At 46.6% G+C, this 12,086-nt stretch overlaps 5 protein-coding genes across 5 annotated transcripts; 3 read left to right on the top strand and 2 right to left on the bottom strand.

Annotated features, from left to right (window-relative positions):
- Positions 1–502: 502 nt before the first annotated feature.
- On the top strand, positions 503–2,287 carry L199_005678 (uncharacterized protein; the record flags this gene model as incomplete). Its single annotated transcript, XM_064891384.1, has 8 exons — positions 503–636; positions 704–834; positions 895–1,018; positions 1,071–1,433; positions 1,488–1,600; positions 1,655–1,761; positions 1,823–2,017; positions 2,078–2,287. 8 exons carry the CDS (start codon positions 503–505, stop codon positions 2,285–2,287), a joined length of 1,377 nt encoding a protein of 458 aa, XP_064747456.1.
- Positions 2,288–3,127: 840 nt separating this feature from the next.
- Positions 3,128–4,399, top strand: L199_005677 (uncharacterized protein; the record flags this gene model as incomplete). Its single annotated transcript, XM_064891383.1, has 6 exons — positions 3,128–3,233; positions 3,302–3,390; positions 3,446–3,655; positions 3,725–3,829; positions 3,888–4,067; positions 4,127–4,399. The coding sequence occupies 6 exons, from the start codon at positions 3,128–3,130 to the stop codon at positions 4,397–4,399; spliced, it is 963 nt and encodes a 320-aa protein (XP_064747455.1).
- Positions 4,400–4,570: 171 nt separating this feature from the next.
- L199_005676 (uncharacterized protein) lies at positions 4,571–7,763 on the bottom strand (the record flags this gene model as incomplete). Its single annotated transcript, XM_064891382.1, has 10 exons — positions 4,571–4,740; positions 4,799–5,142; positions 5,203–5,667; positions 5,723–5,821; positions 5,879–5,960; positions 6,021–7,285; positions 7,358–7,434; positions 7,508–7,513; positions 7,571–7,578; positions 7,685–7,763. The coding sequence occupies 10 exons, from the start codon at positions 7,761–7,763 to the stop codon at positions 4,571–4,573; spliced, it is 2,595 nt and encodes an 864-aa protein (XP_064747454.1).
- A 421-nt stretch (positions 7,764–8,184) lies between these two features.
- L199_005675 (uncharacterized protein) lies at positions 8,185–9,630 on the bottom strand (the record flags this gene model as incomplete). The annotated part of the gene is made up of 3 exons (XM_064891381.1): positions 8,185–8,909; positions 8,973–9,493; positions 9,551–9,630. 3 exons carry the CDS (start codon positions 9,628–9,630, stop codon positions 8,185–8,187), a joined length of 1,326 nt encoding a protein of 441 aa, XP_064747453.1.
- Positions 9,631–10,076: 446 nt separating this feature from the next.
- On the top strand, positions 10,077–11,718 carry L199_005674 (uncharacterized protein; the record flags this gene model as incomplete). Its single annotated transcript, XM_064891380.1, has 8 exons — positions 10,077–10,162; positions 10,220–10,297; positions 10,363–10,404; positions 10,462–10,824; positions 10,886–10,917; positions 10,989–11,205; positions 11,264–11,491; positions 11,550–11,718. The coding sequence occupies 8 exons, from the start codon at positions 10,077–10,079 to the stop codon at positions 11,716–11,718; spliced, it is 1,215 nt and encodes a 404-aa protein (XP_064747452.1).
- Positions 11,719–12,086: the final 368 nt, after the last annotated feature.

Genomic DNA, 12,086 nt, shown 5'->3' with positions numbered 1-12,086 from the left:
GAACTTTTGGTGAAGGAAACTCGCCTCTCAAATTTCTGCAACATCTCTAAGGGGAGCTCGACTTCTGGCAAGCCTGTCGGAACGTCAATGTGCGGTTCGTTGAACCATACAGATCAGTTCCGACAAGAATGCGAAGATACCGACGAATCATGCTACTCTATTATCGAGATGATGATAGAGAAATCGATGGTGATAAAACGCGTTCACTCCATTTTTACCGCGTTCGGAAGATCTCTTCTTGTTGAAGTGAAAGCATTTCCCGTCGGAATCATCGAACACCAGCAGTTTCATTAACCTCTCGGAATTGATAAGAGCTGCTAAGAGAGAGGCGTCTGAGTCGATATGAGAGGAGATCTTCGACTCTTATCTCTGGGAACAGAATTTTGGTCAACTTGTCGGATCCTACGATGCATCATTTATAAGTCTACCTGCTGAATCGAAGCTTACATCTTTTCTTAAAACCTTTCTCAACTTAAGTCCAGCTCAACCCATACTAGGCACAATGTCGTTCTCTGATAAGACCCCCGATCTCAATACCGACGTCGAGCAGGTGGCCGTAGACATCAATGACCATGAAGACCAAAATGAAGTATTCAAAACCCATGTCGACGGTGAAAACTACCGAACAGTGTCATGGTACGCCAATCACACTATGCGCCGAGGCTCTTCGCTGTGTCTGACACAAGCTTTTTGATGGTTGTAGGTACAGTAGTTTCGCTTTGATGTTCAAAGTGCTCTTTTCTGTCGGTGTATTATCTATTCCTGGAGTTTTCGCATATGTTGGTGCTCTGCCCGGAGCTCTTCTCGTTATCGGTTGGGGTCTCTTCAATACCTGTGAGTCATCGTCACAGCTGCCAGAAGAGTCTGTCTCAACCATTCTGACCCCGGCTCTAGACCAAGCTTTCATTCTTGGCGCTTTCCGACTTAGACACCCTGGTATGCACGGTCTTCAAGATATGGCTTACATCGTGGGTGGAGCTTGGTACCGTGAATTGGTTGGTATCCTATATGTCGTTGGGTACGTATATTTTCCGTGCAGGCTTGGAAGCCATACTAAATAATCTGTACAGGTATACGCTCGTCACTGGATCTGGATTGATAGGTACTGCTACCGCATTCAACGCTTTGTCTGAGCATGGCGCTTGTACAGTCTGGTTCTCTTTTGTCGCTTTGATCATCTCCACTGCCGTCGCCGCATTCCCTAAATTCGGTCAAATCGGTATCGTAGCTTGGATTGGGGTTACCTTACTTTATATTGCTGTATTGGTCCTTACCATTGCCGTCGGAGTCCAAGATCGTCCCTTCCTCGCGCCTGAAGGTGTAACGGATTACGGCTACCAAGTAGTGGCAAGCGGTACAACGTTCATCACTGGTATGAGCGCCTCGTTGATCATCTTCGTCTCTTCATCTGGTACTTCCGCTTTCATTCCTATGTGAGTGGAATCGTTCTGTTATGGGATCTTTCAACTGACAACACTATGAAACAGTATCGCCGAAATGAAAAACCCCAAAGAGTACAAGAAGCCGATCACAGCTGCGATGGGTCTTCTCAATGTGACATATCTTGTTGTCTCCTTGGTGGTATACCGATACTGTGGTAGTAAGTATCGTAGACATTATAGCTACATGGCCATCAGTTGACCATGCCCGATAGTTTACATCGCCAGTCCCGCTCTGGGCAGTGCTGGTACGCTCATCAAAAAAATTACTTATGGTATCGGTCTTCCAGGTCTGCTCGTCAGCGCTATCTTATGTCAACATGTAAGTGCGAGAAATTCAGAATCAAACCTGGTCGACCATCTAAATGGAGTTCCACATTCAGCTTGCCGCCAAATACTTCTTTGTCAGGATCTTACGAGGTACCGAGCACCTTCAAACTAAGACTAGGACTCATTGGATCACATGGCTAGGCAGTGTCATCCTGATCGGTATCCTTTCATTCGTCATCGCGGAAGCCATCCCCTTTTTCAGCACCCTTATCGGTCTGGTCGGAGCTCTCGCTTATGCCCCACTCGCCGTAAGTTTATCCAGCTTGTGAAGACAAGCTCAGCCAGCTGAGCAAAAGATTTAACATCAGATTGTGGTGCCAATGACGCTCTGGCTTTATGACTTTGGTCACTACCGAAAGGGCAACTTGTGGAAAAAAGCCTTGTGGGCTTTCCACGTCCTATTCATCTTCATTGGTCTCTTTATGACTGTTGGTGGATCATACACTATGATCCAAACCATCATCGATGCGTATGCCACAGGCAGTGTAGACAGAGCGTTCAGTTGTGCCGATAAGTGAGTCAAGTCATCTCTTCTTCATGGGAGGGGAGACAATATGGCGGCTGACCGCTTTTTTCATATTCAGCTCTGGATCGACTCAATAAATTCGATGTCCATGGACAGCCCCTGTTTTTGTGTTTATAGTTTGTCGTTTCCGTATACAACGACGCAAGTTGTTGTAGAGGTTCGCAGTGTGATCTGTTCTGGTAATCGTACTCAATACTATGCAGTCTATAATCTATGAGCTGAAGATCAAGGGACCTTCTGAGCATCTCTAGAACCTCATAGTCTTGTACTGCACTCTACAATCACAAAATTCTAGTTCTATCATCAGCTTCGGTGTTCAGTAACGCCACTTTAGAATGCCGGAAAGATTTCTGACAATAGTTATCCACCAACGCCTACTGGAGTGTAGCTTGGGAATCACGAAGGTCAACCCTTCAGCTGATTTTACTGTCTTTGTAAGAAGTGGGGAACATGGCATGCTCCGGTACTGCTGGTAGCGCTACCGGCATTCGGACTTCAAGCCCTGAGGCATGATTGCTCGAAATCCAATGAAATTGTTTGAAGACATATGGCAGCTTGACCCTGATATCGGAAAAGATAAGGAAGTCTCAGACCATTCCGAAACTCAAGGTGATACTTTGATAAGGCTCAATAACCGGAAATACCTACCAAGGCTCATCGGAAGTGTATGTATGACAAAGATTGGTACGTGCAGGAGATATGCTTATAAGCTGACCAGGTCATCGCAACGAGTATTGGGAACACTGAACTGAACATCTGCTTTTGCAACATCTTTATTGTACTGCTTATACCATTCATAAACCAAGAACTTACAACTTGTGATCCTGTCAACATGGCTACACAATTCGATGACGCTTGGATGAAGAGAGATCTTTTCGGTTATGGTCCGGATAGACCAGATGCCAAATGGCCAAAGGGAGCTAAGATCGCTGTCAATTGTAAGTGTACAACTAGTCTCAGTCTCAGATTCATAGTGTGGAATACCACTGACAGGCATCCCCCTTAGTCGTGTTGAATCATGAGGAGGGTGGTGAACGAAGTGTTGAAGATGGTGATGAACATGCTGAGACAGTCTTGCACGAATTTGGTCAAGTCGTGAGTCCCATTATCCGCCTATGGAAGTTGCATCCCTCACTAATCCATATTCCAGTTATCCGCCGAACCAGGAAAGCGTGATCCAGCTACCGAATCCCAGTTCGATTACGGATCTCGAGCAGCCATTTGGAGAATCATGAGACTCTTCAAGAAGCACGATATTCCCATCACTTTCTATGCTGTTGGTAGAGCATTCGAAAGGAACCCCGCTGTAGCGAAATATGCGGATGAGAATGGTCATGAGGTTGCTGCCCATTGTTACAAGGTACATATACATCGCGTCAATTGAGGATTTAGCCGATCAAGATACTGATATTACTCATCTCACATCCAGTGGAAACCATATACCGGTATGAGTGATGCTGAAGAAGAAGAATATATCAGAAAAGCGGTCAACGCCTACAAGACTACCTCACCTTCGGGTAAAGTCCCTGTCGGCGTAAGTAATCTCTGTCAAAGCTCTCCACTATTCAGGCTTGGCTGACTATCAGCTACAGTGGTTTTACGGACGACCATCAGAAAGGTCCGCTCCGTTAGTGGCCAAAGTCTACAAGGAGCTCGGTCACGAACTACTATATTGGGCAGACACTTACGCCGATGATTTACCTTACTACACTACCATGCCAGGCGGTAAAGAGGGTGAATCGTTGGTGATGATGCCATACAGTTTGGATTGCGTGAGTCTGTTGTCCTTCTTGCCGAAAGCTGCTCAAGCTGATGTCTGGTCATGTCACAGAACGACTTCAAATTCTGGCAAGGCCAAATGGGTTCCGATGATGCCTTTGCCCAACACTGTATCGACGCTTTCACCACCATCCGAGAGGAAGGTTTAGAAGGTAAATCTGCCTACATCACCGTTGCTCTACACTCTAGATGGATCGGTCGACCTGGAAGATTTCAAGCTTTAAAGAGGATGGTAGAACACTTCTCTTCTTTCGACGATGTTTGGTTCGCAACCAGGGAACAGATTGCTCGACACTGGGTGGAGACTTACCCTCCTAAAGCTTGATCAAGGGTGAAATCGGGATCAAATAACAAGCTGTACATACAACAACAGCGATTTTTGTACACAATATCTATGAATTCTATAACATAAGAGTCTACGTCGGGTCATAGCCATCAGACTTGAATGCGCAACTGGTCCTTCCCGTCTCAGCACGAGCTGAGGCTGATAGACATCTTAAATACCCATACTTCCTGATATGTTGTCCGAAGTGAAAAAGTTTCCAGGTGAAAATGCCGCAAGCTCCCACAAAGGCTCGGTATAAGGTATTTGTTCAGAAGGAGCTTGACCGACTGATATACCCAGTGTTTGCAGTATATTAACATACTCTCCAGCAGTAGCCGGGTCTACGGACGATGATGTGCGGTCAGCCAAGAGTCCGTCTCAAAGCCAACAGGATCTCACCTAAATTACTGGTCGCCTCAGAAGAAGCCTTCTGCCAGTCATCGACCGACGCCCTCCTATCCGTACTGCTGTTAGCGGGATCCATCATATCACTTCTCCCGACATGCTCAATACATGCGGTGGACAGATCCTCGAAAACGTCATACAGCACTTCCGCAGAATGATGAGAGTGTTGCGTATACGCGAATAGAGTATTGGATGTAGCTTTGATGGCTCGAAAGATATCTTTCAGTGGCATGACTTTTGGTTGAAGGAAGATTGCGTACAGTAATGCTAGTCCGCATATGAATGCCGAATGAGCAGATGCATTGGACATTGGTTGTCCCTGCTGGTGCATCCGTTTTCTATATGGACAACGTTGAGTGAGCTATGCTGTTTGATCGTGTGAATTAAGGAGGACTCACTGTATTTCGCATCCTCTTGCAGCATGAGTCGCTAGGTGCGAAACAAAGACAGCACCCGCCGACTGACCTTCGGCACATAGCGGTCTAAGCAAATGCAATCTGGCCTCAACACCTTTGAGAAGGAACCAATCCCTTGAATTGGAGGGAGCCATCCAATAATTGGGAGAAGAAGCTTCCACCGGTATTGTGGTTTCCCACTCGTCCAGATCATTCAGGAGCTCCCAGTAGTCAATGGCCTGGGGTTGATTTTGACGCTTAATGCCATATACCGATCGCTGTATACGGCTCTCAATACATTTCAGCTTGATATGGTGAATGGCAGATGCCATGGAGCTGAGTCGCATGGATGGTAGCTGAGGCTTCTCGACAGGGTCGTATATCTCGGGTAAGTCGACATCTACATCGTCATCTGATATACCAGGCGGACGCCCAAGCAAGAGAGATATCATGCGATCCAGTATGTAGCTACAGTCAACACCACTCTATCAGTCACGATTCGGTAAAGGAGGGACAGACGCACCAAGACCAGAAAACCCGTTTACGCATTTCGATCTCATACTTCGATAGTGTCCGAACTGCCCACCCTGCAGCATTACGATGCAGTCCCATACCGACACACCTGCGCATACATCAGTATGAACCGTACAATCTGTCCAATCACCCGATTGCGACTCACAATCTAAGTGTCACTCCTGAAAGATACCAGACTGAGGGGCCTTTACTATCTCGTAACGAATAGACAGCTAACAGAAGCAAACCTGACGATCACATTTAGCTTTATGCCAACGGTGGTAAAGCCCAATTGTGATTTAGCTCACCTTGTATGTTGGCCAGGTTGTGAAGTGTCACGATGGTGCTGAGATACGGCGAAGCCAGGTTATAGTAATCTTCAGCTCTCAACAGACCCGCCATAGGACGTTCTTTGGTAAGCTGAGCCGCGATGGCCAGTACCATGAGGATGAAGAAAGCCCCCGTGGACCTCTCTCTATCTAAGGGTAACCCTTGTCCGACTGCCACCAATATCGCATCCCGTTGTTCCCACTGCTTCTCAAATTTGACCCAGTCCATGAAGGGATAGCGAGGATGCAAATGCCTGAAGACTGTTTCCGCAACTTGAATAGCGATATCTGAGGGTAGGGGTTGCTGGATAGCTTGCCGTATATTGAGGACACCTAGATGTTCACCAACATGCGGAATATCTGAATTATGCAACTTCTTCCTCTGAGCAAAATTTCCAACAGCGCGTCTGGAAGCCTCCCCGATTTGATGATGTTGCAGTTGCGGATGCATCCCGCCTGAGATCACTGTGGTCCACAAGGAGCCGGAAGATTCGCCCACATAATGAGGCTCAGCTGCCGCTTCTAACGAGATCATTGCTAAACCTTTGGCTGCATCCTCAAGTGATCCTTCGTCACTCTCAATGCCGCTGGCTGGGGAAGTGGGCAAGCGTGACGCCATTGGGGGACGATTTGAAGCTGACACGGCTTGGACAGGTAAGATGGACAAGGAAGACGACGTCGGAAGGGGAAAGGAAGCAGATGCCGCATTCATTTGAGATGCTGTTGGCTGTTGATTTCCTATCACTGTGGAGATTGAGGGCGGATATGTTTCATGATCACGAGCGTATCTCGGTGAAGAATCAAGCTGGCCAAGTTGAGTCGTTGATAGACCTTGCGAGAGATCAGGGCGATGTGTAGGCTGACTCTGTGGAAACAGTGAATTTTGGGATTGCGGAAGTCCCGGTGACTGCTGCTGTAACGTTTGCATTTCCGCTCTTTGCTGATCGCTCAGAGACATCAACCAAGACCCCCAATCAATCTCCGGTTGTAGGGGCTGTACTGAAGTAGATCGAGCGCTATCGGAGACAAATGATGTTCCGTTCTGAGATCGGGAGATCTCAGGCTTGTCAGAATCAACTGATGAGAACGACAGAGGGATCTCTGCATTGACTTGAAAGTTTTGACGATTATCATTTGTAATAGGAATTGCTCGAGCGGGCGTCTCTGTAAGCTGTGAAGAGGACAAAGCTGCGAGATCAGGCGAGTCGTCTTCTCCACTATTCGCACGAGACGAAGACAGTCGTCTGGTTCCATGGCAGCAAACTAGTCAGGATAGTCTGTGCCATAGCATCTCCAAAACCTAAGCATTGACTCACGACTCCCCTCGACTCCTTTTGGATTTCTCATGTGGTCTACTAAAGATACATTCTGATTTACTTTCTATACAGTTCCGCTGCGAAGAGCCGTTATATCAGTTGTGAAAAGGAGAGAAAATGTAAGGGTGTCGTCAGAAGTCAGCTACTCACACAGACCTGCAATCAAAGGCATGTCAGCCTTGCATTGAAGCCAAATATTTCTTGTTCACTCACATTGTCATCTGTATCACTAATAACACATCGCTGATTGAAGATTTCGTTAGCAGAGATATTGAAATGTGACGAAATGACCTCAGCTCACCTGCTTGCGGCCCCTGCAACGCTCACAGGCTTGGGTGGTATAGCTGTGAGGCCTGGGTCTCCTCTGACCCGCTACAGAGCCAGACGATTTCGATGAAGCATCCATAGGGTGAAAATTGCCACCGACTGAGTGTTGCTGATATTCCGAAGGCGGTTGACGATCATATTAATTGACTACATTAGGGCAACAATACACTTGAAGTTGTCCACTCGTAATCTAGGTAACATGGAGTTGGTGGAGAGATAAGGAAGTTGACCACGAACCAGTAAAATCAAAGAGTCAACAGGGAGATAAGGGTTCCCAATTTGCTTCCGCGCTTTCTCATCAAAACAATACCAGCATTACCAGATTCAAACATTTACATTACTCTGATGCATGCATCTTTATTCAGATATCGATCACTACCGAAAGTTGATGTGCAATATATGAAAAGACTGCTTCTTAACCACCCAGACCCATTCTTGAGAGATAAAGGACATCAAGATTATTTTCAACTATCTAGTCCCACCATGTCTCGAAATCGCTTCTACAACTTCCAACCACCTTTAGCGAAAACATCCTTAATCGCATGTGAAGTCCTGAGTAAATCCTGCTCGTGATATCTAGGAGCTACAAGGGACAAACCAATCGGCATCCCATTTGGACCCTTGAAACCAGGTATGTTGATGACCGGAAGATGTAAGACAGTCCACATGAGGTTGAAAGAGGCATCTCCAGTGAATCTGAGGGGTTCTTCGAGCACAGGCGCTTCGCCAGTGACACTGGGAGTAACCAAGCAAGTATACTTTGAAGCGATCTCGTCGATAACGGGGCGTAGCTTAGCAATTTCGTCGTAAGCTTGCAATTGTTCCTTCCTGCTTGTTTTACCTTCATTCACGGCGTGTTTAGTAACCCAGGGGTCCAATAGTTCCGGTGACTGTAGATAATCACCCAAGAAAGATGAATACCCCTCCATATGCAATATGTTTCTATGCCATGTTCCTAAATTATCAAATATTTCTGGTAATTTGACCTCCTCCACTTCGGCACCCGCCTCGATCAAATAATTCTTAGCTTCCTCCCATAATGTAATCAATGCCGGCTCGGCTTTAGGCCACACATGAGTTTTGACGAATCCAAATTTGGCCCCAGAAAGACTGAGAGGCGCTGTAGGTGGAGCGACATCATCTTGCAGGTTGAAAATTTCACATAGCATTTCTAAGTCCTCGATGCTTCTGGAATAAAGCCCCACAGTATCGCAGGTGATGGAGTCTGAACACGTCAAGAACTATTCAGTTTGATCCCTTAAGTGAACGATGCATTTTCGGCACTCACACATCTTCAAGCCTTCTCTAGAAATAGCATTCCAAGTGGGTTTTAAGGCGTATACCCCATTGTATGAAGCAGGTCTGATAGTACTTCCACCAGTCTGAGTACCCAAAGCGAGGGGTACCTGGAAGTCGCCGACAGCAGCACCTGAACCTGAGGAACTCCCACCTGCTGTTCTAGTCGGATCATGAGGATTGCAAGTGGGCGGACCTTTTTGACAGGTAGCAAATTCCGTTGTATGTGTTTTACCGAAGATTAGAGCGCCCATCGCCCTCAACGATAACACGACTGAAGCGTCTAATTCGGGATGATCATCCTTGTATATGGGCGAGTACTGTTGAGTAGGCATATCTTTGGTGTAAATCACATCTTTGATACCAACTGCAACTCCGTGGAGAGGTCCTCGCTTCTCAGCTGGGATGGCATCTAGTCTACGGGCCGACTCGAGAATGATCGACGGATTGAAATATGCCCATGCGTGCACGACTGGATCTCGCTCCTCCACTCGGGCTATCAATACTTTGGCACTGGGCCACCGTGCGCAGATCAGCATCAAAGCACAGCTTCAGGTTTATTCTACTCACTAGTCTTCCACCTTGAGCTCCCCTGATTTAGTCAATTTGACGACTTCAGTGGCTGTGAGTCTGCACAGATCTAGTGTCATGGTTTTGAGTTCTGCGAGTCGTTAATCGGGAGTGGAATGTGTAAAATTCGTGACAAGCACACATATTTATGATGATAGACATATAGCAACCAATACCTCGTCTTTGCCATGGTAACCGGTGATAGTGCACTAGGTCGTACTATACACCATCCAATTAAGAACGACAAAATCATTCCTAAAGACTCTTATCTCTATCGGAAGGGCCCATGCGCCCGGAAAATCCAGTTCCGAAATGTGCTTTCCGAAAACTCCTTTCCCGCCTCTGTCCCTGAATTCCCTTATCAATAGCAGCTATCAATCCTTGAGAGCAGTTCGCTAATGTCTCTACGGAAGTTCTGCCCAACATCAGAAGTTGTCTGAACGGCTGGCACCAAACAACATGATCAGAAAACTGACCACCACCTGTCAGCTTAGCACACCTATAACGACTAACCCTTGATTCAACCATGACGAAGACGTTAGAAGTGGACATCTGGACACCCATCAAGGTCGGTGATTGCCAATTGGCGCACCGTGTAGTCCTTGCCCCGTTGTGAGTGTTCCATCGCCGGCAGTCATTATCAGCGTGCTGATCTGAGACCCGCCCCAGGACTCGGAATAGAGCTTCCAAGTCTGAACAGTATCCTTCAACATGGGTTCCAAATGATCTGATGAAAGAGTACTACGTGTGAGTTGGGATACGGTTGGCGATAGCCTGTTACTGGACACCAACTGACACGTACAGGGACCTAGAAAACGAGCAACCCCGGGTGGATTACTCATCACCGAAGCGACGTGAGTCTACTCACAGCGTAGGATGTTTGGGGGACATCAGACTGAATACCCCTGTAGACCAGTATCGCTTCGAGCATCGGGATTATTCGGTATACCAGGAAGTTTCACCGATGAACAGCAAGCTGGATGGAGATCTATCGTTTCTGCGGTACATGACAAGGGTGGATATATATTCAACCAGCTATGGCATCAAGGTAGGACTACCCACTCAGCGTTGATAGGCGGTCAACAGCCGGAGAGTAGTTCCGACATACCCATGCAAGGTATTTTCCAGTGGAGCGGATTCGATGCTAGACCTTTTGAAGTTCCCAAGCCGATGACTCAAGAAGATATATCAAATACTCAAAATGATTTCGTTAATGCTGCTCAAAAGGCAATAGAGGTGGGATTTGACGGCATAGAGGTACACGCGGGCAATGGGTATGTGATTACAAGACCCCGCTAATGCAGGCAGGAGCAGAGCTAATTTGGAGCTCATCAGGTACCTCTTCGATCAATTCTTGCACAGCAACAGTAAGTGACATCCGCATTGAATTCGTACTTGGAGCAATTATCTGACACAACTCTTTGCGCATATTTCTCAGTAAACAAACGTACAGACAAGTATGGAGGATCCGTCGAAAAACGATGTCAATTCGTGCTGGAAACCGTTGGAAAACTATGCGAAGCGATTGGACCTTCAAAGGTGGCTGTCAGATTGACACCATTCGGTATGTTATTTGGTCAAACTTTCGGAGAGAATAGGTTGGAGCAGTGGTCCTATCTATGTGGAGAGTTGGGTAAATTCGGACTGGCCTACGTGTAAGTCTATTCAAACTCCAGGGCAACAACAAGATCTTGTTGATGAAAGATCTTGTAGACACTTGGTAGAGCCAAGATTCGATGAGTTGAAATCAGCTTCGGAGAAGCAGGATGCTCTGAAAGACATGATCAGCAACGGACAGGAGGAAGTATCACTCAAGCCATTCAGAGAAGCTTTAGGTTCAAGTACACCTTTGATCACTGCAGGTGGATTTGGTCCAGAGAACGCAAACGAAGGTATCCAGAATGGTACCTCAGACCTAGTGGCTTTCGGGAGATATTTCGTGTAAGTCCATGCTTGGCTACAGGACGCTATGCTCACTCTTTCGATTACGAACCTGTAGGGCAAATCCTGACTTGGTAGAAAGACTCAAGAATAAGGAGGCACTTTACAAGTGGGACAGGTCAAGGTTCTATGGCCCTTTCGTTGACAATGAGGTTGGTTATACTGTTTTCCCAAGCCGGGAGTTCGCCAAGAAAGGTGATATTTCTAAAGCTCAATTGGCGGATTGATCCTACAATATGCATTTTATGTCATCATTCAAGACCCGCTTAAAGAGTTATGTTAAGCTGTAGTAACTAATTATCTTGACGAATCTTGGCTTCTATGAATTCATTAGAGCAATATACATGAGTGGATGTTGATCGTGCTTCCACATAACTCCCAAGAAAGGATCTATGTAAAGCCGTGCATACAGTAACATCATAAGTAGCCAATCCGAGACCACACTTAGAAACATCAAAAGAACAGCAAAGCGAAATGACGAGCACGAGACACCAAAATTGGGTAGGCGCAAAACTATAAAGGTTAACCATGAGAGCAACAACCTGAAAAAACCGCTAACACCAGGACACGAACGTCCTCTGTCATCAACCCCATC

This window comes from Kwoniella botswanensis, chromosome 1 (genome assembly GCF_036426115.1).
Source record: "Kwoniella botswanensis chromosome 1, complete sequence".
NCBI classification, from domain to species: domain Eukaryota; kingdom Fungi; phylum Basidiomycota; class Tremellomycetes; order Tremellales; family Cryptococcaceae; genus Kwoniella; species Kwoniella botswanensis.
The sequence above is the reverse complement of the archived record's forward strand: the minus strand, read 5'-3'. Positions and strand labels throughout refer to the sequence as shown.